Source organism: Atractosteus spatula, chromosome 11 (genome assembly GCF_055471065.1).
Source record: "Atractosteus spatula isolate fAtrSpa1 chromosome 11, fAtrSpa1.hap1, whole genome shotgun sequence".
NCBI classification, from domain to species: Eukaryota; Metazoa; Chordata; class Actinopteri; order Semionotiformes; family Lepisosteidae; genus Atractosteus; species Atractosteus spatula.
This window is the reverse complement of record NC_142716.1, coordinates 38,045,431-38,072,197: the sequence shown is the minus strand read 5'-3', so window position 1 is coordinate 38,072,197 and position 26,767 is coordinate 38,045,431. Positions and strand designations below refer to the sequence as shown.

Here is a 26,767-nt window from a genome sequence, read left to right as displayed (position 1 = left end):
TAGTTCATGAGGGAGACGTTATGAGATCTATATAGCTATAACTCTGTGGGTATCTCCCTGATCCTAAATACCAGGAACATGAGATTTATTTCTCTAAAGTCATTAAGAAGCATCAGGCAGAAGAAAAGACAATTTAAGACGTCTGTGTCAAGGGGATCCCACCTAGTTTAAGCCATAATTCCCTGGTATACAGTAGCTTACTAAGTAAATTAATTGAGAACAAATTACATTACAATGACCACATGTCCACCCATTTATACAAATGAGCATTTTGTGGGACAGCTTGTACTATGAAGGAACATGATACATTGTATTCAAAGTCATTAAAGGCGTTGAAAGGCCAACCATGTGAGCTCCTTCAGTATCAGCAGTGAAAACATGGTGTAAGGTAACAAGTGGAAAGCTGCATGGAAATACATTTACATCTGAGAACAGGAGGCACGTTTTTACACAAAGCATTGTGGGAGTATGGAACAACCTACTCAGCCTTGTTGTTGAAGCCAAAACCCTGCCTTCTTTGAATAAACAGCTCTTGTTCATTACCTTTCTTATATTCTCTTGATCTAATACACAGTGTATGGGTGATGGGTGTATTTCAATCAGTTTCCCAACATAGACTCCACCTCACAGCTGACCAGTTTCCTAGCTACAGAGGGGGGCACCAATCACTACATGTTGAAGGCTCTACAGCACAGACAGGCACTTGTGAACAGCAGGAACTGTCTTGCACACACAACCCAGTACTCTGCTCTTCAAAGCTCTGGTCCTGGTGAAAAATGACTGTGAACATGTGGATGTTACTTCTGTTTTCACTAACCCTAATGGGTAAGTAGAACTGGGAAGTTTTCTTTTCTTTTTAAATATAATGCTACACTTATGAGGCCAGGCTTTATGTGGTTATCTCCAAAAAGAGGTTGTTAATTTTAGTTACAAGCTTTGTAAGAAAGTCTGGGAAGAGCCACAGCTACTGTAGCATTGATTTTTCATTGCCTTTGCAGATCCAAGCCTGATATACTGTAGACAGCATGTTTATAGGACAGAATTAACTGAAACCATAAAGAGGCTGAACCAAAGAGCCGGTTTTCTGGGGGGGGAACAATTAATTAAAAACATTAACATACTGAGTTTGTGAAATGTGCTTAAAAGTTGCTGGCCAGCAGCTTTCAAGCACATTTTAAGTGCAGCTTCACATGTACTTTTAATAAAGTGCTGTGGTGTCTCCTGGAGTGGATGACAAGAGGAAAGTATTTTAAAAGGTGATTTTAGCTCTGCCTTAAGCTGGACCTTTCACTTACCTGAAACGCTTCTGCTTCCGACACTGAAGTGCGACTTTAGTTGTTAACTTGTTTTGCAGGCAAACTTTTTATATTCTGCACGCAGCTTTAAATTGCAGAAGGTTGATTCTCATGAAGCTGCTTATAGGACTGAAGCACCAATTTGAACTTATAACAAATTAAATGGAGTAGGGCTCCATTTCCTTCCTGAGTAGGGCTGCAGACTTCCAGAAAGAGGTCATGTACTTAATGTGATAATTACAAACCCCATGTTCATTTTATTCATTTGAAGATGGACGCTAAAAGTACTTGTACCATTTTTTTGAAGTGATAATAGACTAAATGTATTAATTTTATCATCCATTTGCTTGATCTAACATTGAGCAAGAAAACTTATTTCAATCTTGCATGACGTCGGTATTCACAGGAGCATTTTTCTACTCCATACAATTACAGCAGCATTTGCTTGGCTTATTCTGTCATAACACACACTTAGGCAGTTCATTACAGTCTTGTGTTTGTCAATTCTGTCTCAATCATCTCCTTTACCAGAGGAGATTTATACATTTCTGTCTTCTAACTACAATACTAAAATCTGGAAATGGAAGGCAGATGGAAACAAGAAATGGAAAACCCATCTAGTCTATGAACCTGAAATTTTGAATTTTTGCAATTCAAATGTAGTAAATACTGATGTTGTACTCAAATATCTCATAGGAGCAAATGAATTTTTTACCAGCTGATGGGATTTTTGACTCTTCATCCAAGTAACAGTTTTCTTTCCCGGCCTTGTCCTTTACTACCAGCTGGAGGTTCTGGTGCTGGTGAGACAGACTGGGACAATGCACTAGACATTGTTGTATCTGCTTAACAACACTGACCGGAACAGTGGAGTAGGCTTTGCACGTCAGGCCAGCCAAAAGTTACCTACTGCTATTCCAAATTAATAGCAAAGCCTACACAACGGGTGTGTTAGCAGATGTCTTTTGCAACAGATATTTTATTGATTATACAGTAGCGCTTCTAATTTCCCTAAGTTCTCTTACAACAAAGGATTGAAATAACACAACAGCAGATTGCTGTATGTTTGTATTGTGAGCAAACCTTTCCTGGCACCTCTGAGCTTCAGTGGCAATAGACGTGGTGTTAAACCTGATGTCCTAGCGCAATTACCCTTCACTAGGGCTGGCAAAATCCATTTATTGAGTGTTAGTAATAGTAATTTTGGATCAAGTCACAACTAGGGAGGCTGGGACTCCCCTGCAGAGTGAGGAGCAAACAAGGGGCAGCTGCACAGGTGGAGAAGGGGTGGAGGAGGGATACAGAAGACGAACGCAAAGAGAACGGAAAGAAGGGACTCACATAGATGTAGGAAATGAAATCTAGAAAGATGAAGATTTCAGACAACTGAGGTGAATTGTGGGTCTATCTAATAATATATTCCCAATCGAATTTCATCTTTGGAGTAATTCCTCTCTGCACCACCTTATCTGCTGTGAAATGAGCTGCCGGGTCCAAATGACTGGCAAGCGTGACCTCAGAGAGTACTACACCTCATGGTGGGTGACGTGAGTCTTCTCACCCAGACAGAACAGTGGTACAGTATATAAAGACAGGGGTGGTTTCTAAAAGGGGAATCATTTTGCCATTCCAGGTCAGCTTTCTTCAGAGAAAGTCTGCAGCTACAATGATGTTATTCAGTATCTGAATTTGTCCAGGGACAACAATCTGTTCACTTTGACCCGTCCAGTGAAGGACTGGAGAGACCCTACAGAGGTTTATATTGAGGTCTTCCTCTATGCTATCTTAGCAGTGGTGAGTGTCTGAACTGAGGATTTGTCTGTGGGGAGGGGGGGCAATCCTTTTCTTGGAAAACTGAAGTCCAGTTGGTTTCATGAGCATTTCTAAAATACCTACTTTTTACCAATGATATAATTTAGTAAATGCATGCAGTTAATAAAAATCTAACTCTATACTGTTGGCTCTATAGGACCAATTGTGATCAGACTTGATTCAGAACCATTTTGTAATTTCAGGGCATGATTACATTGGCAGACTTGGCAGTAGACAAGTTCAGTTCAGTTGTTTTCCAGTCTCACAAATTGTTAAGAAAGTTTTGAACAGAATGCCACTTAATATTCATACATTCTATGTTTTACTAAATATAACAATTGTAAAATATAAAACTAAAATAAGGATTCTCTTCCATGCTGATAAGAGAATGATTGTACATATCTGGTATTGGTGATTCCAAAATAACAACGGTGTGGAAACCTAATAGGTTTATAGGAATATTAGAATGTAAGAATGATTGGATATATGAGTCAGATGATGCATCCTGTGAACAATTAATGTTTTCAATGAATGGTTATAAAAAGCTGTGCTTTTATTTTTTTCTGCATAAATATTCCTCCTTTCCAGATTGAGAAATCCCAAATATTCACTGCCTTCATCTGGACCTTAACAGTGAGTTTCAGGTTTACACATGTAACTCTTTTACTCTGTGCATGCAGATTTTACAGTAACAGGTTTGAGTGCTTCGAAAAAAAAATGTCTTTAAATGCTTTTGAGAAATCCAACCATTTGAATCCTCAGTATTTCTTTACTCTTTTGTCAGTACAAGAGGAATTAAACTCTACAAGTTACAACTTGTAATTCCTGGATACTAGTTGCTTTCTTTGATTGATATTTAAGGCTTTATGCCTTTACCTTAAAAATCTCTGAGTTGTGAATCTCCACATTTGTTTAAATTATGCTACTGTGTTCCAAGCAAAATGTTGCCTTCTGCAACATTTTTTAATAAATATATTAACATGTCTGGTACCAGTAAGGTATCAGACAAGACAGTCTTGTCTGACTGGTACAGATGAGCAAGTTTATTAATTATTAAAACTGTATCTCAGGACACAGCATCTTGTTAAACTGTTAAAGTAGTATATACTAAAAATTACCATGCAAGTTGGATGCTTTCCAAAGTCTTAGACACAATCAGTAATTATACATATAATGAGCACCAACAATTTACTCAAAGCTTGCACTAGCATTGTCTACAGTGCTATTAGAAAAACCTTGTTATTAATACCACTTAGTCTGGGTGAAAAGAACCTCAGCTCTTCATTTAGCATCTTTGATTTACGCTGATTGGTATATTCAGAAAATCAGAAAATCACAAAGGCTTATAAAGTGATGTAGCAGCTGAATCACCTCGTTTACAGTATACAACATAAAAATAAAGACTATTTCTTGTGCTTTGAAATACAGAAGTATCAGGATTAACAATGTCACACAAAATATAACATTTCAGTTGAAGATCTCCATAAAACTGTTTCTTTATAAGGAAGGGAAAAAATTGAAAAGAATTAAGGAATAATGCAAAATATCTAAGTTATTTGTAAAGCAGCATATACATATTTTATCATGGTTTACCGTTAAGTGCTTTTGAGTTTTAAATTAAAATGTTATCAATCTGCAGAGCTGGGAGAATGAATTTATTTCCTGGGATCCTAGCCAGTTTTGTGGCATTTCCAATATTTCAATTCCCAGAGAGCTGATGTGGGAGCCTGATGTGTTTATATACGAGGCGTGAGTATGCTTAGATTCTAACCTTTTCATTTTATAGTAGAACTTTGATATAAACTCCCATTTTCAATAGCCCCATAACCAAAACTATTGCCAGGCATTTTCCTTCTTCTAAAGGATGAGACAGAACATCTCAAGTAGCTTTCAGTGATTGTAGTGACATGGCCATTATTTTTGCAAGATTTAACCATAAAGTTGGCTTTTTTCACAATCAAGTCCTTGGGTGCTTTGGTTTTTCAAAGAGAAAGACATAATCAGATTATTCTTGTATTCCCGTTTTCTCAATACGTTTGCAACCATTAGAGTAAAGAAAGCTGTGTGCAGACATAATGTAACATCAACTTCAAAACGGTTTGTCTACAAACCTTTGCTACTAACATAGCATTACAGTACATGTCCAATTAGATCACATATTACAGACTGACCCATTGGGCTGTTTTCCAGGTTTGTTTTTATTATATAAAAATAAAGGAAAAGAATAGTAAAGAGAAACTACAGAGGCATTGGGCTGTTCTGTTAAATGAGCACAGGACAGTGTGAGTGCAGTTCAGAGAAGGTATTATTGAGCACCGTTCAGTTTGCTAATATTTGGTTTTATGAGACTCACAATGAAGTCTGTCCCAGTAGAAGTAATTGAATTGGCCTTGTGTTCACAGTAGATGGCTGACTGTTCATGTATTCACACAGATACAGAAACACTTTGAAAACAGATTCTACCTCTACTAACTTGAAGACAGATTAAGCATAGGAGTAAGACACTAAAAATTAAGGAACAAGTAAAGTTTCGGCTGTGTCACACCCAAAGAAGGCTCCACAGCCGAAACGTTGTGTTTCTTTTCTTCTGTTTTCATCATGGAAAAAATCATTACTTGTTCCTTTGCAGCCTACGCATGCTGATGCAGCTACCCACCTGTACTAAAAATTAAGTTGCCAATGTTATTATAGCAGTATATTGGAGAATGTATGCCACTGCATTGTTGCAAAACTGGAAAACAATGTTTTTATTCAAAACATGCTGCATTAAGAAGATTTATTTGATTAGTAGGTATTGAGACATTTTGAGCAGATCACAGTTTATAGGATTATTCAAACATATATTAAATATAATAACCTTAATGTATAAAATGAATAGCACCTGGCCAGAAGCATACATCATTGTTGCTGAGCATAATTTTTGTATTATACATACACTAAAAGCCCTACAAAAAGTACAGATCTAGTTTTCAATTACTTAGCACGAAGGCCTCACCTGGCTGCAAGAGAACTGAATGGGAACTCTAGTCATACTGGTACTGGTACTGGTACTTGTATCAGATAGGTCTGGGGATGGCTGTTGATGGTTGATTATGGCTTTAATGGCAAGTAGACAGCTCAGCTCTATACAAAGCAATGAGACAAACTCTACAGGAATAAATCTGTTTCATGATGCCTTTTAGCACTGATGAGGACAAGTCTCAGCGGAGCCCGTATTTGTATATCTTGAACAACGGCACAGTGTTTGTTGAAGACGATGTCCGTGCAGTCACCAGCTGCAGGATGAACGTGTACCAGTTTCCCTTTGACACACAGACGTGCAACCTCACTTTTGGAGCTATGATTCATCAAGGTAAGTGCTGCTAATGCTAATCTGTGTCTGTGATTTTCCTGTAGGCCAGTTCAGGACACTATGATTTGCCTGTAGGCCAGTTAAAAACATTGCTGAGATTCACATAGGGCGTTTGCAATATGGCTAATGCCTTTTCTTGATTTTAATGTGGTTAGGGATTTTATTGCCTTTTGTATACAGGTTAATGAAAATACATAGTTATTTTGTGGGTCACCTATCTACATCCTGCCCTGCTTTTGGCACACTGGATGTTAATAATTAAGGCATTTGGAAAATGGGTGACACAAGAAATTTGGATCTATAGTTACTCATTGGTATTTGAGACCATCTCTAGCCTACAGCAAAGAGGTTTTAGGAGGGATCTGACCTGGCAATGTTATTTGCTTGTAATCATGAAGATGCACAGGGTCACAGCACAATTCCTCATATGGCACCTTCCTTCCTGCAGTGGATACAGTGCGACTGATTCCCTTCTCTAATTCCTCAAGAGCCACAGACCTCTCCCAGCAGGTGCTACACAGCCAGGGAGACTGGGAGTTTTTGGGCATGCGTGTCCTGAATTCATCATTTGGACTGGACAAAGGAAAATGGGATCAAATAATTTATGAAGTAAGACTAAAATCTATCACAATAATAAATACGACCTGGGCTATTAGCAAATGAGGAAGATTTAAAATACAATTCTTTTGTCTTTAAGTCTCTGTGTGTGTGCTGCCTTCTTGATCGTGATACAGATATCGATGAAGAGGAGGCCTGAGCTTTATGTCATCAATTTCCTGCTGCCGATTTTTTTTTTCCTGTTGCTGGACATCTTCTCCTTTTTCATCTCGGAAACCAAAGGGGAGAAACTGGGCTTCAAGGTGACAATCATCCTGGGGATCTCTGTTCTGCTGTTGATACTAAACGAGATCCTTCCTTCATCGTCCAGCAAACCACCGTTGATTGGTGAGCTCACGTTTCCCTTTCCCACTTCAGAGTAAGCAGCTGCATTCCTGCAAAGAGAGACAGGTAGATGTTCTAGATATAGAAGAAGATGGTCATCTTAGCATTTTCTTCCATCTAAAGCAGTTTATCCTGCAATGAAATGCTTCCAGTGACAAGTTTTACCTAATCTGCATAATATGATGTTTGCCTCATTTCTGATTTCATACCTTCTTTTTAAAAAAACATTACAAAAGCTTTAGTGTGGTTTATTGAGACCCACCTCTCCTAACATGTTATTAGGTTTCCAATCAAGAAAGTCTACATTGATTATAGAGAGTTTTTTGCCCCCAAAATTTACACTAATGCTGGGATTTTCACTAATCACTAATTTCACTAATTCTGGGATTTTCCTAAAGGCTAGTTCAGGACACTCCTATGATTTGGTGCTCTTATTTATTATTGCAATAGATTGTCACTTATCAGATAGATAGATACTTTATTGATCCCGTGAGGGAAATTGCAGTGCAATATAGTGATCAGCCCCAGACTTGGCATGCTGTACTGAGATGGCAAAGTTATGGATACATCACAAAATCCCATGGTTCTAGGTGAACCAAGATGAAGGTCTGACAGGAATTACACAACATTTGTCCTGGGAACCATGTGCTGAGTGAATTGGAACTTTATCAAAAACTAAAGTTGTTTCCTATGTGCACCTGCACTATGTGCAGTGCTTATTTTTATGGATTGAAGTGTTACTTTGTTTCCAGTTGAAGAGAATAATTAGACCTATTAAGTAAGTAGTTGAGGATTCCTCAGCTGAACTCCAGGAAATGAGTGCTTCTGCCTTAACCCAGAATCCTTTGTGACAGTTAAACCTGTCATGTCTTCTCTTCAGCCAATTTCTGCATTGCCATCTTTGCCTTCATGTTGCTGAGTCTTCTGGAGACCATTCTCATCACATACCTGATGGAGAAAGACTCTGCCTCCCCTGCAGAGAGAGGGCTGAAGGGATGTGAAATGCTCTCCTCAGGGCCCAGCAGGAAGGCAGAGACAGAGGGATACCAAGAGCACAGTGAGTGCACAGCAGGCAGGAGACCATATCTGTGCTTTACCATACTGTGGCCTTTACAGGGATCGAAACTACCAGCAGCCATATCACCTTGCACCTCACAACTGGCAACCCACTGAAGCTAAGCAGGCATGAGCCTGGCCAGTACCTGGATGGGAGACCTCCTGGGAGCAACTAAGGTTGCTGCTGGAAGAGGTGTTAGTGGGGCCAGCAGGGGGCGCTCACCCTGTGGTCTGTGTGGGTCCTAATGCCCCTGTATAGTGATGGGGACACTATACTGTAAAAAGGTGCCTCAAATCAAATGTGAGACGTAAAACTGAGGTCCTGATTCTCTGTGGTCATGAAAAATCCCAGGGCGTTTCTCAATTGGTTTCTCTTACCAATCACAGCCTCCTAATAATGCCCTTCTATGAATTGGCTTCATTACTCTGCTCTCCTCCCCAGTGATAGCTGATGTGTGGTGAGCGTTCTGGTGCACTATGGCTGCCATCGCATCATCCAGGTGGATGCTGCACATTGGTGGTGGAGGAGAGTCCCTTTTACCTGTAAAGTGCTTTGATTGGAGTGTCCAGGAAAGTGCTATATAAGTGTAAGGAATTATTATTAATTATTATTAAACTCATCATAACAAAGTTACTGTGGTTAAACCATGAAATAAGTATCTGACACCCACACAGAACTGAAAATTTTAACACATTTTTAACAAATGGATTAAAACCTTTAACATAATTACTGCACTGGGAATTCTGATCACAGCTCTCTTATGGCACAGCCCACATTTAAACTAACAAGCCCTGAACTGCATGCCCAAGATGTGCTTCAAGTGAACTTGTGTAAACCGACAGCTACATGCAGTTTTGAAGATGATCTGGAGTGACACGTTGTGCTGATTTCTGTCATTAAGCAGATTCTTCTGATGAGCTCCTGGGCACTGCAGAGCATGTCAGCATGAAAGCACTGAACTTGGAGTCCAGAGAGAGACACTTACTGGAGAGTATCCTGCTGGAGCTGCAGATCCTTCATAACAGCCTGCTTTCCTCCACCTCAGAAGATACAGAGCCTGGCTACTGGACCAAATTGGCTGAAAAGATACACAAAGTCTTTTTCGGTTGCTATCTTGCCTCTGTAGTAGTGTTTCTTGTATTTATGTTTCTAACATGGGCAGCTTAGAGTCTCTAAAAGGACAAGACATTTTGTTAGTTTTTCCTTTACTGCACTAAAAACCTTCTTGTATATGTTTGTCTTTTGTTTGTATCCTGTGACACAAATCCGGGGCGGTGTTTTGGCTCTGTGGCTAAGGATCTGCACCTGTGGCTGGAAGGTTGCCGGTTCATATCTCGCAGCCAGAGGAGGAATCCTACTCTGTTGGGCTCCTGAGCAAGGCCCTTAACCCCAGCTACTCCAGGGGTGCCTAACCCAATGGCTAACCCTGCTCTCTGACCCCAAGCTTCTCTCCCTTTCTGTGTGTCTCATGGAGAGTGAGCTGGGGTATGCGAAAAGACAAATTCCTAATACAAGAAATTGTATATGGCTAATAAAGTGATCTTATCTAATACCCCTAAATACACAAAACACACCTGCATACACATCCATTATATTATCAATACTTACAATACACACACATACTATTGTGTGTGAAAATAATCACACACAATAGTACATTGACATCGAACAGGTGCACTACTGTTTTTACAGCTCATTCAGTCTCTGAAATCTGCATCCAGCAGCAGTCCCTGTGTAACTTAACACCTTTCAAACAGTCTCCGTCACAAAAGGTTTCTGTTCTTTTTCATGTTTACTGCCTTCTGCCTCTTGTCTCCATTCTGTTCAACTTGTGCTCTGCTGCCAAAATACTAGATTTATTATTAGGGTATTAATGATCATTGGTATCAAAAACAAGCCATCTATCAATTTTCTGTTTTATCCGACAAAGAGTCATGAGACAGCCTATCCCAGCAAGCAGTGGGTGCGAGGCAGGATACTCTCCGGATGGGAAGCCAGTCTATCACAGGATTTCTGTCCTGCAAGGTGAAATGATTTATTGTAAATGTTTATTTGCCAGCCCACATATTCTTCCATTGCTTCTTTTCTGGTTGTTAAAACCCTAGTGATTGCCAATATAATCACCTCCTGAAAGACACATTTGACTCTTAATTAATTAATTCCATACAACTCTCCCTTTTCGCTTCATATTATTGGATTTTGTGCTTTGGATGTTGTGCCTTTTCTGATTCCTATGTATATTGGACTATGTAAAATTTCCTTGATCCTGTAACAGAATTACATGTGGGACTGTGTACTTTTCTAGAATTTGATAATTGAGCCTGTGTCATTCGACTGCATGTAAGACATTTATTATAACCTTTGTAGTCCTTGCAAGTTCTATTGAATGAAGGTGACAAATGCAAATGCATACACTATTAAATAATAAAAAGAAAGTGTGATATACCCTCACTCAGAGATGACCCAAACCTGGAAACATGTGTCTTATAGGTTGTGCAATTTGAGTAGAATTCATTAGTTGTTTCTATGCTTCTAAAATTCAGTTGTTCCTTGTCTTCATAGCTTTCCTGACATCTAAAACAACTCCATGGTCTGAATTTCTCAAGAGTAATTTTTCTTTCTGTAAATTTGGAAAATAATTGAACCGCCCCCAGTTCTTACTGATGCTATGTGCATTTTACACACATCTAGTGCATTTGTGACTTCATGTATGATTAAATTAGTAAACTTCTCACTTCAGGTGGGTAGCTGCATCAGCATGTGCAGGCTGCAAAGGAACAAGTAATAGGTGTGTCACACCTGAAGAAGGCCCCACGGCCAAAACGTTGTGTTTTCTTTCTTCTCTTTTTAGCATGGAATAAACCTATTACTAACCTCTCACCTCTTTTGCTTGAAATTGGGACAATGTGTTCATTTCCTGAAGAAATTATTCAGTTTACTTCAAATCTCTTTACTTCAAGAAGATTCGGGTGGATTTCACATCACAGGTAAACCTGACAAATGGTTAACAACATTAACAACTCTCTGAGATTCATCCCAAATAATTCCAATTGGTTTAACATATAGGAAGGCAACCCACCTTATCCACCACTGTTGCAGTAGATGGCATATCACAGCCATTGTGCTCAGCAGCCCTACTGAACAGTGGGTCAAGGAGTGAAGACAGAATGTGCTAGATTTATTGAATTAAGAGGGAACTTTTAAAGAGGTCCAGAGAGGAATTTAACCAGGACACCAGGGTTAACACTCCTAATAAAGTGTTTTCTTACACCCCTTTTCATTTGTTATTGAATGTCCTTTTATGTCCCAGTGTTTATGTTTGTTTCCTTTCGTGTCCCTGATGAATGAATACTGAATTAGGACTCAATTAACTTGACTGCTATCAGCCTTTGAGCCTTGTTCAATCTCTGCAATACCTCTGCTAAGTTACCTGCCACTAGAGTTGCCAGCTAAGCATAAAATATACTTTAAGGATAAAAAATGATTTCGAATGGAATAAAATGCCTTTATTACATCAAAGGGCACAGGAGTGACCAGGCTGTGACAAAACAGCAGCCAGAGGTTACATTACAGAGGATCACGAAGGGACCTCGATGCAGATCAAGAGGGTCACACTTCATCTATAACCTTAAGCTTGTATATATGGACAATCACGCAACATGAGCTCAATGTTGCCACCGCGCCAAAGTCCTCCATGAAAACTATGCCATAGAGAACCCAGGATGTAGGCTGAGGCTCTAACAAAATGAACCAACTGCCCTCCGGGGGAGGCACAATTTTGCAGGCTGCTGGGATAGTCTCCATAATCTGTCTGGCTAGTCCGATGAATGGAGAGTGCGGTGCCCAGGATCTGACCTCAAAGGAGAAGAAACGTGGTTTAGCATTCCTGAAGTGTGTAGTCCAGCGTCTGTGAAATGTGTTCTGGTCTGGGGAGAGGACTGCAAGCTGTCCAGCATCACCATATGGCTCGTGTGGAAGGCCCGAAGGCCAAGATAGGCTGGACTGTGTCTGAAGGACCATCAAGATCGAGAAGGTACTGATCATCACAATCCGGAGCTCTTTCACCTGTGCCCATGTAGAAACCAAGTTCCTGAGGGAGGCTGTCATCAGTGAAAGGAAAAATCTGCAGCCAGAAAAAACAGGAAGGGAGGCCGTGACAGCACCTCTCCTGCTATATTATGTTGTTCTTGCACTCTGTTTAATGTTCAATGTCAAAGTAGGACTCGAGACACAACTTTCAAGGCAGCAGAGAGGCAATAAACTCTGAGCCCAGCCTTACACCTGGGTGTGAATGGATAACTTTATTAGAAGTATTCCATTTCAACCAGAATTACAATGTAGGATTTCATAGTAAATAGACTTTAAAAATGTCTGCAATTCATCATGTCATGCTTTTTTTTCTCGAACATTTGAAGTCCTTGAACATTTGATTAAGCTTAGCTGCAATAATATGTATCTAAATAAAAAACTAAGACAAAAAACAAACATTGAATTAAACAGAATGAATTCTAGGTGTGTAAGAAAACATTTCGATTGTTCAATAAAGCAGCATTTTAACAAATTTCTGTTGCCTGCAGTATCACACCTTGGAATTTGAAGTCCACGAGTTTCTTCAATGTGTTTAGTAGTTTTCGACGCCGTGAAGAGAATACTGTACTCGTGAGCTCAAGTGTAGTTTGTTCCTCCACGCAGCGGATGGCGCCACTCGTCACCAAGTTTTCCTCCAAAGTTAACCTCTTGCCCAGAGCGCCTGTGCCAGCAGGGCTTTTCAATGACGTGGATATTCATTCCCAGTGAAGGAAGAGAGGCGTAGAAGTTGGATTTGCTTTCTGCACAGAATAAATTCGTGTAGACTTGACAGTGAGCCTGCGTTTGGTCATTTAAAAATCCCCCTTTTCCTGAAAAAAAAAAAACACGCTGCAGTAAATTTATTTCGACAGTGTTGTTCAGGTAGCCGCAGGTAAGTTTAATTATTTGGGTTTGCACAGTTTGCTTTACTGTTGTCGTAACTTAAGAATTTACACTTTTTTGTTGTCAATGCATGAAAAAAAAAGTGATTTTTAAGTCATCTGAAAACTGGATAAAAGCTATAAAATTATTTAGTATTTCTGCTTTACACGAATATTTCGGATTCCTTTGTCAGATCGTCCTTACAATGGATAAACCGGCAGTGCAACTAAAATAAGTTCTAACCAGATTAGACTGGTTATTTTTTAGTTTATTATCGTTACGTTTGAGTTACTGTACTTTTCCGGCTTAAGAGGCGATGCAGAAAGATTTGTTCACACTGTCGGGTCCGTCGCAGTGGCTGTGTTTCAGACTTAGAAGTGTCAGCATCTTGATTGTGTTTTTTAATTTTCATTGTGTTCTTTAGGTGTTGTAGTTGCACAATGAGTAAAAGCATCAATAAAGGCGTGAACCTACGGGACAAAATCAATGGAAACGAGATGGACCTCAGCCTTTGTAACCTGACGGAAGTCCCTGTTAAAGAGTTGGTATGCTAAATATAGTTGGCTTTCTTCATGTGACATTTTGGTCTGTGGCTCTACATGGCTTTATTTTGCTTATAACAATTATATTTTAGTAAGTCAATTGCGAAATTTGACAAATTCCTGCAAGAACAGAAAGTTAAATTGATTTTAAGCTTTCAAAGGCTCTTTTGAAATTTTGAAAGCTCCCAATAATTAATAAATTATAAGAACAAAACTGCAGTAGAAATTAACTGTAGTTTTCTATTGATCGCTGGCAGTCCTGCTGGTAACTTCATGTCAGTTTGTGACTTGAGATTTGAGAGTTTGGTAGAAGAGCTGTATGTGCTGATGTTTCATAACTTGTCTCTGAAATACTACAGTTCTCTTCTTTTCAGAGTTACTGTGTAGAGTTGCAAGATGCAAGAGTAAAAAAAACAACTGTTTGCTCCAGAGCAGTATTTAGGAGGAAAACTGAAGTTATAAAAGCTAAAAGTCTAGCAATAGGTGACAAGTGTGTGGGGAAAAAAAAGAATGAAATCAGAATGAAATTTGAAATTCAAATCCAAAACCTAAGAGCAGTCTGCATCTTCAATAGCTCTAGAAGAAGTGCCGGGGCTGAATCTGGTTTACCTTCTGTTTTAATTTTAGTCTGCCTTTCCGAAAGCCACTGCCTTGGATCTTTCCTGCAACAACCTCACCATCCTCCCTGTAAGTAACCCGAAACCTTCATTTCTGAGTCACTGTGTACAGTCATATGTGTAAAAAGGTCTTCTCTGTTTGTGGTTCACCTTCTTAAACTTTTCTGGAATAGGGGTTGGTATGGTCTGTTGGGGAAAGGTCATGTGAAGTGTTTTGACATCTGGTGACTGAAGAAAAATGTGAAAAGAAACTTATTTCGTGTATCTATTAGAAAAATACATTATGAAAGAATTGATTTTCCCTGCCGAATAAAAGTAAGCAGCCTTGACTCGGAGATAATGGTCAACACAACACCTGTTGCAAAATGGAGCAGTAACTGGTCTCATGTAGAAAGTAATCCTATGGCTGTGCAGAAATGTTGTGAGAGAGCTGAATGCCTCTGAGTTTTGGAACCTTTTAAGAAGCTAGGCCTCAGCAATTATATCACTTCTTTATGTTTGAAACTTTATTTATCTTTCCAGTCAGATTTCTGTGGCCTCACACACCTGACTAAACTGGATCTGAGTAAAAACCAGTTGAGTCAGCTACCTGCAGAGCTGGGGCGTCTCACCAGCTTGCAGCACCTTGACCTCTACAACAACAAGCTCACCATGTTGCCCGTCAGCTTTGCCCAGCTAAAGGTAAGATGGACACATTCATTTGCATGCATTCCAAATGTCCTGTTTGGTGACACCTGGTGAATAGACCTGGCCAGTGACTGGCTCATGTCTGGTGGTGCTTTTCAGTGACTTGATGGAGGAGTAGGCAGGACTGCGCCAGGCGAAGCCATTGGGGGTGTGACTGTACTCCAGAGAAACCATTAGATTGACATATACACAGCAGTTTGATCGGGTTTTATGAACAGCAAACTCTTGAGTCTGGAGTAAAAGAACATGGAAAAGTCCATCAGTTGGTGTTAAATATATAACTGTGTAAAAGTTGAGATCTCATAACTGCAGTTATGACTCGGAAGAAATCGCTTGGTTAGGTTAGAGTGAAATGGCAGGTTCTGAAGAAATTAATGACATGTTCTCATTAAATTGTAACCTTTCTTCTTAAAGCTTGTAGTTTGCATATGCCTGTGCTATGCAGAATCCAAACCTTTGTCCCTTCATTTACTTGTGCTCTGAAATACAACAAAATTATCCTCTTTCACCATTTTCAGCATTATTTACAATCAAAGTAATGGTAGTACTAGTAATCTAGTGGCATAGTATTGCATGTCACTTCACGATGATTATCTACTATCTGTAAACATAAGGAGACCTGCTGTCCCAAAATGGTCAGCTTTGAATCTGGAGATGATACAGATGATACTCGGTGCCAAGCCCAAAATGAATCACATATATAACATCTCATTTAAAAGACGAGATGTGGGGGAAACGTGAATGCCCTACATAATGAAATTCATCACTTGTAGATAAGACATTGGTTGTTTAATAGTTAATAGTTCTTCTGTATCTGACTTATTTGAAGCTAAATCGCAGTATCCAAACTTAAGCATTGTGCTGTGTTCAAGCAATTCTTTTGTGCCACTGTGATTTCTAAAACACAGTGGTCATTTTATTAATATAGCATTTGTTTTTGGCTTGAAATGGATGGGATGATATTTTTACCAGCATTCTTGGACCATCATTTGACAGGTCAGTCCAGCTCAATATAATTGGCTTGTCTTTTAGAATTTGAAATGGCTCGACCTCAAAGACAACCCCTTGGAACCCAGCCTGGCCAAGGCCGCAGGTGACTGTCTGGACGAGAAGCAGTGTAAACAGTGCGCAGGCAAGGTAAGACTGCTGTGTGTGTGAGAGGGTTCATGCCAAAGTTACAGCCCATCACAAGACATAGATGGAAAAAATCAGGTTTTGGCCCGAATACATGATTCAAGATGGAGGCACTGGGGACTTCTTGCAATAGGCAGTTCTGTGAGCCTTAATTGATGGTTCTTATCTCAACCTTTGTAAGGTTATACAATCTTTTTATCAGGGTATGTGCTGTATTTTCCAAATGCATTCCTTGCACTAAACCACAAATAATGCTTTTCCAACTCTGATGGTGTTTTTAAAAAAGTGCTATTTGTAACTATCTCACCACAAAGTAAGCATATGTTTGGTTGTAAATAAGTGGTCAGCCTTAATCATTCTACAATTACTATTGTAATACCCCATTTTTTATAATGGAGTTAACTGCCTTCAGTACAGGCCCCGAGGTTTCTGTATATTTTTGTTAAACAAACATTAATAATACAATACGCACATTAAGCAACAGGGTTCTGTGTATTATTGTGAAGTTATTCTGGTAACTAATGCAGTCTGAATGTTTATTTGCTATTCACTTTGTTCAATCTAAACTGTCAGTTTGATGTTTTTCAACACGGTGAAGATTACTTTTATCACAAGGTGACTTGATGCTTTTGATTTTTACATAATGGGCACAATGTGAAAGTAGCAATATTTTTAGTTTGTCTCATGCATACATTTACCCGTTTTATGAAGCCCTAAATCTTAATCATTAAAAAGAATTGAAATTAATCTATTTTATGGAGCAAGCAGAGGTTTGTAATGTCGGGCTGCCTGGAAACATATCTTCTCACAAAGTTTTCTTTTTTTGTTTTCTGTTTTTTTTTAAACCTAGTGACCAGGTGGCACTCGAATAAACACCCTACTTCCTTCACTTGCCTTGCTTCGGTATTTCAGATGTGTTGCTCAGTAGTACAGTTAAGATCTTGAACATTTGAAGTATTGGCAACTCAAGATAAACATTTTCAGAAAATGCTGGAATAAAAGCCTTTCAGTGTAGAGTTTTTTTCAAACCATTGCACTCCAGTGCGTCAGCTCAGAACAGTGTTGGCACTTTTTTGTTTGCCTTGTGTGCAGGTTTTGCAGTACATGAGGGTAATCCAGGAGCAAGAGGACAAGGAGAAAGAGCGCCGCCTACAGCGAGAGAAAGGTGGGTGCCACAGGGAATTCTGTACGAGTTGAAGTTGTGCCAGTTTATTTTTATTTCAAAGAAGTTGCCTTTTGCCCAGACCTAAGAAAACAGTATTAATTTACTGTGTACTTTCTCAGTTGTAAAATATAAGACATTTACAGATAACAGTGAGCTTGGGTGAAGGGTTTTGATCACTTGAATTCATCACTTTGTGATCTCAGATGCCTTATATTTTAAAAATAAAAAATGTTCTTTCATACCCGTTTGTTTTATTTTTTTAATTTAGTTTCACTATTTTCTATCATACACCCACCACCACCCCCATTTTGACTCGCCAGTAGTCAGGTGTCTTGGCACAAGCACCAACCCCTGTACGCACATGGGGGAAACAAGGAAGTGCCATCAAGCTCATCTGACCTGCCTACACATTGAGCTCCATAGCAACACACAGGAGCTCCAGTGCTGATTGGAGGGGAGGTGTGACCCGTTGCTGATGTCACCACAAGCCTTTAGCAGCTCAGTAGGTTACTGTTTTGATGGGAGCTGAGAGATCCCTATCCTGATTGTGATTGTATTGATAAAGAGAAGTTATTGTTAAAGCAAAACCATCTCCATCGAATGCTCACCTATGTAGCAAGTGATTTATTTCCTCTTAAATGTTACCTGAGTTCTGTGTAGATTTCTACCAGCTTATTTTTGGGGCAGTGGTTGTAAATAGTGCTTCTTCTTAAACACCATCAGAGCTGGAGAAGAAGAGGGAAGCACAGCAGAGGGCGAAAGAGGCCAGGGAAAGAGAGGCTCGCAAACGGGAGAAGGCAGAGGAGAAGGAGAGGAAGAGGAGAGAGTACGATGCCCAGAGGGCTGCCATGGCCTCTCAGGAGAAACCGAAGAAGAAGGAGCAGGTAGATGGAGAGGCGAAGGGTGAGTCCACAGGAGTCAGCTGTCCTTGCTCACGAGGAGCTACTGGCTTTGACTACAATCTTTTTTCCCAACTTTTCAAAAGAAACCCATTAACAATAAAATAGGTCAGCACTGACTCAAGAGATTGTTATACTCTTCAATGAGTGATGCATGTTTGTTGCTCATTATTGAATTCATAATTTGAATGAGACATAAAACCATGTTCTGACTCTCCATGGTGATTAAATTTCCAAGGAGTTTCTTGAAAAGAGTAGGGGTGTTGCCCTGGTGTATTGGCCAAAATTTCCCCTGGCCTTTACCACTCATGGCCTAATAATCCCCATCTATGAACTGATTTCACCACTCTGTTCTCCTCCTCACTGGTAGTTGATGTGTGGTGAGTGTACTGGTGCATCATTCAGGTGGGGCTACACATTGGTGGTGGAGGGGAGCCTCCATTATCTGTAAAACGCTATAAGTGGGGTGTCCAGAAAGGCATTGTATGAGGGTAAGGAATTAGTATTAAATTCATCTTGATTTCTCAAGTGTGGCAACTCCAGTTGGATAGAAATTAATGTAATAGAGAAGTTGAAAAACAAAACTTAAGAGAAAGTATTTAGATGGAATCTCATCAAACATGTTTTCCTTTCCCCAGCAAATCACACTGTAGTCAAGAAGTCTGCCCCCAGACCGAGACGCTCTGTGATTAGCCTCCTGCTGAAGCTGCTGCTGTTCCTATTGGTGGGTGTCCTGGCCTTGGTGGGGGTGTGTCAGATGACAGAGCTGCGGCAGGAGGCGACTTGTGTTTCTATAAATGTCATGTACGAGGAGGCTGTGTCCCAGGTGAGAGGACAGGAGGTGGTCCGGCGAATTTTACAGAAACTCTCCGTGCAACAGCCATAAGCCACGACCCCTCTATCAGCCTAAGAGGTGTACAGAAGAGCATACAATGAGGGTGGGTGCGGATGCAGTTAAAATTCCTATGGAATTGTTTTTTCTTTTTTTATTCCAAGCTGTATATGATCACCAGCAGACACGTTATTTCTGGGCAGTCTTCTGACTAATCATGTTTTAGCATCTTGATGTCCTAGCGCTGCCAAAATGAAATGGTAAAGCTTGATTTGCTCATCATGCACTACTCCTCTTTCAAAAGAACAGGTTGCAGGTACAAATGCAGATGATGAATCTTAATTTTTAACTTTATTATGCATTCCCAATCAAGAAGAGCTGCACACAGTTTTTTGGCAAATGTTTGTTTTTAATTTCATTGCATTTGCATGTTTAGAGGTTGAATGTAACCACACTGTTGGGATACACTGACATACCTATCAGTTATACTTCTGGTGTAAGTGATGCATCAAATACAGTGCTAACAATATAGCTTGTGGTTTGGAGACTCAGACCACATGAGTGTATATTTGTGTCTTCCTTTAATGCAAACTGAGCAAGAGTCCATCATTTTACACAAATTACAGCCTTTCTGTGTCTGAAATTTTAATTCCTACACACTTGGCATCCAAGCCAGGGTGCAAAAAAGACACATTGCACAAAGCTTATGTCTTTGTCTTTTCTTGCTGGCTGGTTGTGAATTCTGGTGGCTCTGTCCAGGTTAGCATGACTTCTCTGGAGTCCTTCTTCAGGCATGGACAACTGTGATTTCAGCAGCTGTATATTATCCGTGGTGAACCGGAAAGGTCTGAAAAATCTGTGTGGATGTTCTTGTAAGGAAAAAAGTTAATCATGAAAATAAATCTGCTACCGGCTGAAGGACAGTGTTTCAGTGGTGTTGTTTTCATGCATCTGTCAAGTCACACTGAATCCCAGATGTACAGATCTTCAGGTATGTTAAGAAGTGTAAAAGCAGGTAAGTTAAATAAGACAAGAATCCTTTCCATATGTTTGTGTGTATATATTAAGGCAGAGAGAAATTAATTTTACTCCTTGGATATTAGTTGCTAACATTTTCAAATGTAGAGCTCAAAGGAGAAAATTGTAAGCCTAAATTTATTTTCACCATAATCAGTTAAATGCCCACCATACCATGTCATCTAGACTTCAAAATTCGGAATTTACGGAATCCATTGGCTTCCTTCCCCATTCTTTGGCACTAGAGGTGGCTGGAGAACTAGCAGGACCTGGGACCTCATTGGGCCTCCCTGCCCGTGAATTAAAAATTAAAAATAGCTTCTTTGTTGCCTGTAGTGATCATTAAAATGACTCCCTTATGTGAGACACTGGAGAACTACTGTACAGGCAGCTCTGTAGATTAGGCATCTATAAAAAAATATAAAGTAACGCAGATATAAACTTGGAAACTCAGACAACTTATTTTATAATTAATTTCAGGCTAAAAAAGTAACAATTACAGATTCTGAAATGTACAATAAGAAAGGTTACAGAGCAGAGAATACCATTTGGACCAGCTTCATTGTTACATTACTTGTAGTTTTCAGATCTAGCATTAACATTGAAGTATTAAAGAAACTCAGGGGAACAGGTTCAACAGCATGATTTAGATGGTTTGTCCTAAGCATCAATGTCTTAATATGCAACTGTTCATCTCTGCAGATTAAGCTGCATTCCAACATTTACGGAAACCAGTCCTAATATGTATTGGAAGCTTTGGTTTGTAGGCTTTTTATTCCCATTTAAAAAGTTTTAAAAAAAAAAAGCAGGATGGGTGCAGAAAATAGAACTCAAAATGTTAGAGGATGTTAAAGAAAATTTAGCAGCTCCAACATTGTGCACAAGTACTAATTAGATCTAATTCACTTGTTATATTTTCCAGCTTTTTTTACAGTAATTCACATACACAATTCTACATCTGTTGTACTCTCACTGGCCAAAAATAACAGGTGGTTGGCTTGAGGAACATGAGACAGACGTCCGTTACTTTCCTGCTTAAAATTATCCCTCTCACTGCTATGGAAAATGCATAGAACTGCTGAAATGTGGTGTTCAGTCCCAGAATCCGTTATCCTTACTGCTACCAGCTGAAGGTGATTCTGGTGGAATCTGGCACAGAATTCGGAGGCAGAGCACAGCTTCAGCTTCCTATTCAAGTTGCTCTTGCAGTGTGTAGAGGCCCAGCCTGTTTGGTGGTGTATAGCTATATTGTGAAGCCTATCTTTGAACCTCTCGCATAGTGATATTGTTTATCCAATTAATATTTAGTTCTAAAACGAATATTCTGGGATTCTGTTTTAACTTAGTCCCCTCCACCTTATACTGCCTAGCTCCCAGGCCCTTCCCCTCTAGCAAACCGGAAGAATGGAGAAAGACAGGAATGCCATGTTCGTACTGTAAACGAATTATACATAGACTCGACATTACAAACGTAGACTTACTCGCACTATTCCTAAACGGGGGAAGAACGTATCTGGCATTGAGTATCGAGTGACATTTGTTATTCTGTTGTGTGTCCTGTGTGCCGTTGAACATCAGTGTAATTGCTAGTTATTTTAACCAGTGTGTTATGAACCATTTAGTCATGGAAGGCAGTGGCAGGCAGGGCGGGTTTATATACAGCAGTGTCTGCTCGGTCACCTGTAGAAGGCTTTTAGGCCCAGCTCTACTGGAAAATGTGACCCCACTGGTTCTCAAACCGGAGTGCTAATATATACAAAATGGGCTTCCGGGTTTGAAAACGGGGCTTCTGCACGTCGACGTTGTCCTCAGTCAATGGAGGACTCTTCCCCCAGCCGCCGAGCCCTTGCTTTCTTGTAGTCTTTTTCCTGCATGAAGTCCAGGTTGCCGAGGAGCTGCTTCTCCTGCTCTTTGTCTATTGTCAGCTGTAGTGTCACCTCGTGGAAAACCTCGCTCGAGGACACCTGGAACATGCAAGCCAGTTGGACCCATTCATTGGTTAATGGACATCCATGATTGTGTGCCATGAAATTGGGTAATTCAGCCTAAAAGCCACAGTCTACTGGCAATGGTAGTTTTCCTACTTATAAGGCTACTGTTGTGTTTCTTCACCTCCGTCAAGTATATGTACTTCTGTTACACTGCACCACTGTACCATATATGTATATGTACCATATGTACCACTGCATTGAAACACGTAGATGGTAACTATAACTATTCCAGTTTTGTAGTTTTATACCTCAGTAAGTGTGTGCTGGTTGCGGTCTGTAAAGTTTTATAGCTCTTCAGTGATCCACACAAGGGGTCAATGGCATAAATCTAATCGGAGATCCTCTACAGCAGTGGTTCCCTGTCCCAGTCCTGGTGACCTACACACTGGTTTTCATTCAATCCCTCCTCAGATAATCGGAGCCTTGATTGATCCAACAAGTTGCTTCTTTGGAGGAATTGCATTTTGTTTCTAGTCACAAGTTTGAGATTTTATTTCACTCATAAATTACCACTGTTAAAGTTCTAATGACTTAAGAGCTGGGAACAAACAGTTCTAATTAGTCTTATTATTATTAAGTCAATGAAGGGTTTGATTGTATAACTGTGGGCTCGACTGGAACAAGAACCACCAGGTGTGTAGGGGACCAGGACTGGGAACCACTACTCTACAGGCACAACAGTACACCCATGGAAACAGAATTATAAAAAATGAAGGCATGAATCGGTCAAGAAGAAATATGCTCCTTCCTCATCTAATCTTCATTCCTGACATGAGGAGATGGCATGGTTATCACCAATTGAGTCTGACATTTTAGCTTTTAATCAGGATGTGCAGTGTGCTCCTGGAGATGTTCTAATACCCGTTTTTTCTAGGCATGACCAAAGTGTTATCGGTAACAATCATTCAAAGTTCAAATTAATTTCCTGCACTGTTGGTTAAAAACCCAGCATCCCAGTAGGATATTGTTTTCACACATACAAGAGAAGACGTGTTTTACCTCCTGAAACTGAAATTTCTTGAACAGGGCGATGCTCACGTTGTTGTCCATTCCAATTTTGGCTTCAAATTTGCGAATTCCAAGCTTGGTTACCCCTGAAAAATGGGGCAATCAGACAGAAATACTTGGAATCAAGTGATTATGGACAGGCGCACTTAAAAGCATTATATCTGAGAAAAAAATTGTTTCAAATGCAGCTGAGGGACTTAATAATACCACATAAAATGTAGATTATTTCTAAAAAGGTTCTTAAAATGTCATTTTCTTTTCAGAGAAATCATTAGAATTGGAATTAACTGCCATAGTAAATTAAATATTAACTATTACATATTGGTTACTAACACTGTAACTGTGGTCCAATGTACACTGGTACATGCCACTAATATGTTGGGTTTTTAACTGGAAATTCATCTAGAATTAATTAATGGCTTTCTTTTCTATTACCAAAACGTGCTGCTAGTTTCGAGTAGGATGGCTTCTGATTGCCATGTAAGATATTCTCTTGCTGACATGGGTCTAACTTAGGTGTTATATTCCCTTGAAACGGTGCTGAGGATTGCAGTGGTACCATACCATAGCACATCATCATGCGAGTAACCTCCTTGCCGAACCCCCTGCCTCTGTAGCTCGGTTCTGAAACAGAGAAAATGTATTGAGCCCATTAAGGTTACTGTGGAAGTATCGGAATCTCTGCAGATCTTGCAGTTTGTACAGTCCTGTTAAGTTCAGGCACAGTTTAATACTACAGTTCTGCCTGTGGTTAGAATTTGGAGCCATCTGTAGAGATGTGTGGGGCTAAAGATATTCTTTTTCATTCTTTTGATTGCTGTTGAATCTTTGCTTAACATAGGAAAAACAGGGTGTGTGGAAGTGTAAAGTGAATCAGAATCCGAATCTGAATCCGATGATAAAATCTGATTTCTTCATTCACAGAAGTCAGTTCAACACCCAAGCACTGTTCAGTTGCTGTTATGTATACATATAAACCTGACTTTAAATAACTACAAAAACTTTTGTTAACCCCAGGCTGCAGGTCTGAAAAACGACACTTTTCTTTACTGCGTTTTGGTCCTCCCAGAGTCCTACCTCGTGCCTGTTGCTTTTGTACAGCAAGGGAACCTCAATGCAACAGCTGTTACCTGCGATCATGATCTCAAACTCTCCGAGAGAAGGGTCCTCAGGATCGGTCAGGAAAATGTTGACGTCTCCAACCATGCAGTCCTCCTCTGGTACTGAAGGGCTAGCCCACCGCTGCTTGTCGAGGATGATGAAAGTGCACTCTGAAAGCACAGTTCTGGCCTGTTAGAGCATGGAAGAGGGGGCACCTGCGAGCCCATCTAAACAATACCAACAGGTACATGAACGTTTTTAGATTTTCATAAGTGGCGCAGTGGTTGGCATTGCTGCCCTGAGTTCAATTCCTGGGGTGCTATCTGTGTGGAGTTTGCATGTTCTCCCTTAGTTTCCTCCAGGTGTTCTGATTTCCTCCAATAGATCAAACACATACATGTAGGTAACTGGCTCCTGGAAAAACTGGTGCTGGTGTGTGTGTGTGTGTGTGTTGTCATGGACTGGTGTGCTATTCAGGGTGTACCCTGCCCTTACCCGTTGCTTGCTACGATAGGCTCTGCGACTCTGTATTGGAAGAAGCGGTAAGAAAATGGATTGAGTTTCATAAGCCCGTCATAAACCCCCCTGCATCAGTCCAGGTTTTCTTTTCAAACATAACCAGATCTAGAATCTACCTTGAGTATAAAATACAAGCTTGTCTTAATACTAAAAACTTGATGTGCTAAAATAAAAAAAAACACAATTTCTAGTTGAATCAGAAACTATGGATTGATGGGGCCGGCTCTGGCACATCTGTTAAGGTTTAAGTGTTTTTACAGGAGGACACTGATGTCCACTAAAACCCACTGCGCACTTATTTATTCAGGCCGTCTGGTTGATCTGTAGAGATGTCCAGTAGAAACGAAAGAGTCTTACTGTCGTCATCTTCCCTCCAGCTCCTCTGCATGTCGTACTCCTGTTCCAGAGTGAGGGGCTCGGAGGCCGTCAGCTTCTGCAACTCGGAGGAGCTCATCCACTGATGATACCTGCGCAGGGCACAGCCAGAATGAGTGTCAGCACAGTGTTCAGGGCCAACTGTCCAAAGAATGATCAGAGCATGCGGAAAAAATCCCCACTTCCCAATTCCTTACATGGAACAAAGTATCCAGATCCCTTTAATGGTCTCCTTGCATGCTTTGAAAAACTGTGTCGTAAAACTTGGACAAGACTTTCAGATCTTTTACTGCAAACATAAATGGAGTGCATCTATCAACGTTTGCCAAAGCAATCCGAAGCCGCTACACCGCTGCTTTAAAATATTTCTGGGACCACTGCATAAGCAGGCACCTTCAGCAAAATGCAAACTGTGTATTTCTGGCATCCCGGTCCACCCCCAAAAAAATTGTTTCTGTTTTTTCCAGTTCACAACCATAAATCAGCACAAATAAAAAACAATAAGCCTGAAGGAAATTCTGTTTAAAAATTGATACATTTAATAGATTTTCCTTTGACATAATAATTCTGCAGTGACAGTATAACCTACTCTTCCAATGATTTTAAGACCATAACAAAGAAAATGTGCTCCACTAGTGAAGAATTTATTGTATTTTTTTCCATATTAGAACAATGTACCACTACCACTACTTGTACTACTATTAAGTCAATTATGCAACCACTAGTACAATGATTGCTTTCAGTTTGAAATTTCTTTGGCATTACAGAGTGATTTATTGGAAGCTCTAATGTGCTCAAGCTCTAACACACTAATTATAGCAATAGGTGTAAATTTAAAATGGAACACTTGGGGCTTCCACAGGTATTTTCTGATAGTGAGGCCCTACCTGGGAACATGATTCTCGTTGTAGGGCACCAACACGACATTCTGTCCTTCCAACAGCGTGTCCTCATTTATTCTCATGATGCTGGACCTGATGACTTAGAGAAAAAGATAGGTGATGGGTATCGCTTTTTGGCATTTCATTCACACAGACGTCAATGGACAGATGTGTATCCTAGCGATTTAGGGGTGCTCGTAATTACTCCATGGGATCTCCGTGCGGCGAACTTCACGGTTAGAGATTTGTTGAAGTTTCAAAGAAATACATAAAGCAGGTCACAATGGAATACATACTGTAAATTGGAAGGCATGCCTCTCATTTGTGATCACTAGCTGCATTTTTACGCACTGAACACAGAGTAAATGGACAAAAAAGCGATTTGTGGAATTTTCTTCACAACGTTGTCTGTGGGGTCACAGCAACCTATATCCCACTCTGTCCAAACATTTGATAGAAGTGCCATAGGCCCTTCTCAGGCAAGCAACCGCTTACCTTGATATTATTACTGCTCCGAGCTACTTCCTGTAGTTTCTGACAGCGCACCATCACCGCTCATACTGCGTGCGCGTCTCCGAGAGAAGGAAATAA

General features: G+C 40.1%; 3 protein-coding genes across 4 annotated transcripts; 2 read left to right on the top strand and 1 right to left on the bottom strand.

Moving 5' to 3' along the window:
• Window positions 1-821: 821 nt before the first annotated feature.
• LOC148823972 (5-hydroxytryptamine receptor 3A-like) lies at window positions 822-13,255 on the top strand. The gene is made up of 10 exons (XM_088928166.1): window positions 822-825; window positions 2,929-3,089; window positions 3,696-3,740; window positions 4,747-4,856; window positions 6,290-6,459; window positions 6,908-7,068; window positions 7,194-7,404; window positions 8,282-8,458; window positions 9,363-9,553; window positions 13,151-13,255. Exons 1-10 carry the CDS (start codon window positions 822-824, stop codon window positions 13,253-13,255), a joined length of 1,335 nt encoding a protein of 444 aa, XP_088784292.1.
• Window positions 13,246-20,198, top strand: lrrc59 (leucine rich repeat containing 59). The gene is made up of 8 exons (XM_088927287.1): window positions 13,246-13,418; window positions 13,833-13,953; window positions 14,578-14,637; window positions 15,090-15,248; window positions 16,287-16,391; window positions 17,481-17,553; window positions 18,277-18,456; window positions 19,091-20,198. The coding sequence occupies exons 2-8, from the start codon at window positions 13,849-13,851 to the stop codon at window positions 19,336-19,338; spliced, it is 930 nt and encodes a 309-aa protein (XP_088783413.1). The 5' UTR covers window positions 13,246-13,418; window positions 13,833-13,848; the 3' UTR covers window positions 19,339-20,198.
• Window positions 19,673-26,755, bottom strand: nat9 (N-acetyltransferase 9). Of its 2 annotated transcripts, none has more exons than XM_088927283.1 (7): window positions 26,672-26,755; window positions 26,183-26,276; window positions 25,278-25,387; window positions 24,431-24,571; window positions 23,865-23,924; window positions 23,292-23,386; window positions 19,673-22,265 (listed from the first exon to the last, which is right to left on the bottom strand). In XM_088927283.1, the coding sequence occupies exons 2-7, from the start codon at window positions 26,257-26,259 to the stop codon at window positions 22,110-22,112; spliced, it is 639 nt and encodes a 212-aa protein (XP_088783409.1). In that variant the 5' UTR covers window positions 26,260-26,276; window positions 26,672-26,755; the 3' UTR covers window positions 19,673-22,109. The 2 variants fall into 2 exon arrangements, with proteins under 2 accessions (XP_088783409.1, XP_088783410.1); XM_088927284.1 differs by lacking the exon at window positions 26,672-26,755 and adding an exon at window positions 26,473-26,551.
• Window positions 26,756-26,767: the final 12 nt, after the last annotated feature.

What these genes read in the sequence shown, in the direction of transcription:
- LOC148823972 (XM_088928166.1), top strand. An exon ending in CCTTCATCTGGACCTTAACA is followed by an intron (nt 3,741 to 4,746) that starts GTGAGTTTCAGG and finishes ATCAATCTGCAG; the next exon opens with AGCTGGGAGAATGAATTTAT. An exon ending in TGGAGCTATGATTCATCAAG is followed by an intron (nt 6,460 to 6,907) that starts GTAAGTGCTGCT and finishes TCCTTCCTGCAG; the next exon opens with TGGATACAGTGCGACTGATT.
- lrrc59 (XM_088927287.1), top strand. Translation starts at nt 13,849, where the DNA reads ATGAGTAAAAGCATCAATAAAGGCGTGAACCTACGGGACAAAATCAAT. An exon ending in TCAGCTTTGCCCAGCTAAAG is followed by an intron (nt 15,249 to 16,286) that starts GTAAGATGGACA and finishes CTTGTCTTTTAG; the next exon opens with AATTTGAAATGGCTCGACCT. An exon ending in CCGCCTACAGCGAGAGAAAG is followed by an intron (nt 17,554 to 18,276) that starts GTGGGTGCCACA and finishes AAACACCATCAG; the next exon opens with AGCTGGAGAAGAAGAGGGAA.
- nat9 (XM_088927283.1), bottom strand. Translation starts at nt 26,259, where the DNA reads ATGAGAATAAATGAGGACACGCTGTTGGAAGGACAGAATGTCGTGTTG. An exon ending in CTGGAGGGAAGATGACGACA is followed by an intron (nt 24,572 to 25,277) that starts GTAAGACTCTTT and finishes CTGTGCTTTCAG; the next exon opens with AGTGCACTTTCATCATCCTC. An exon ending in GTTTGAGATCATGATCGCAG is followed by an intron (nt 23,925 to 24,430) that starts GTAACAGCTGTT and finishes TCTCTGTTTCAG; the next exon opens with AACCGAGCTACAGAGGCAGG.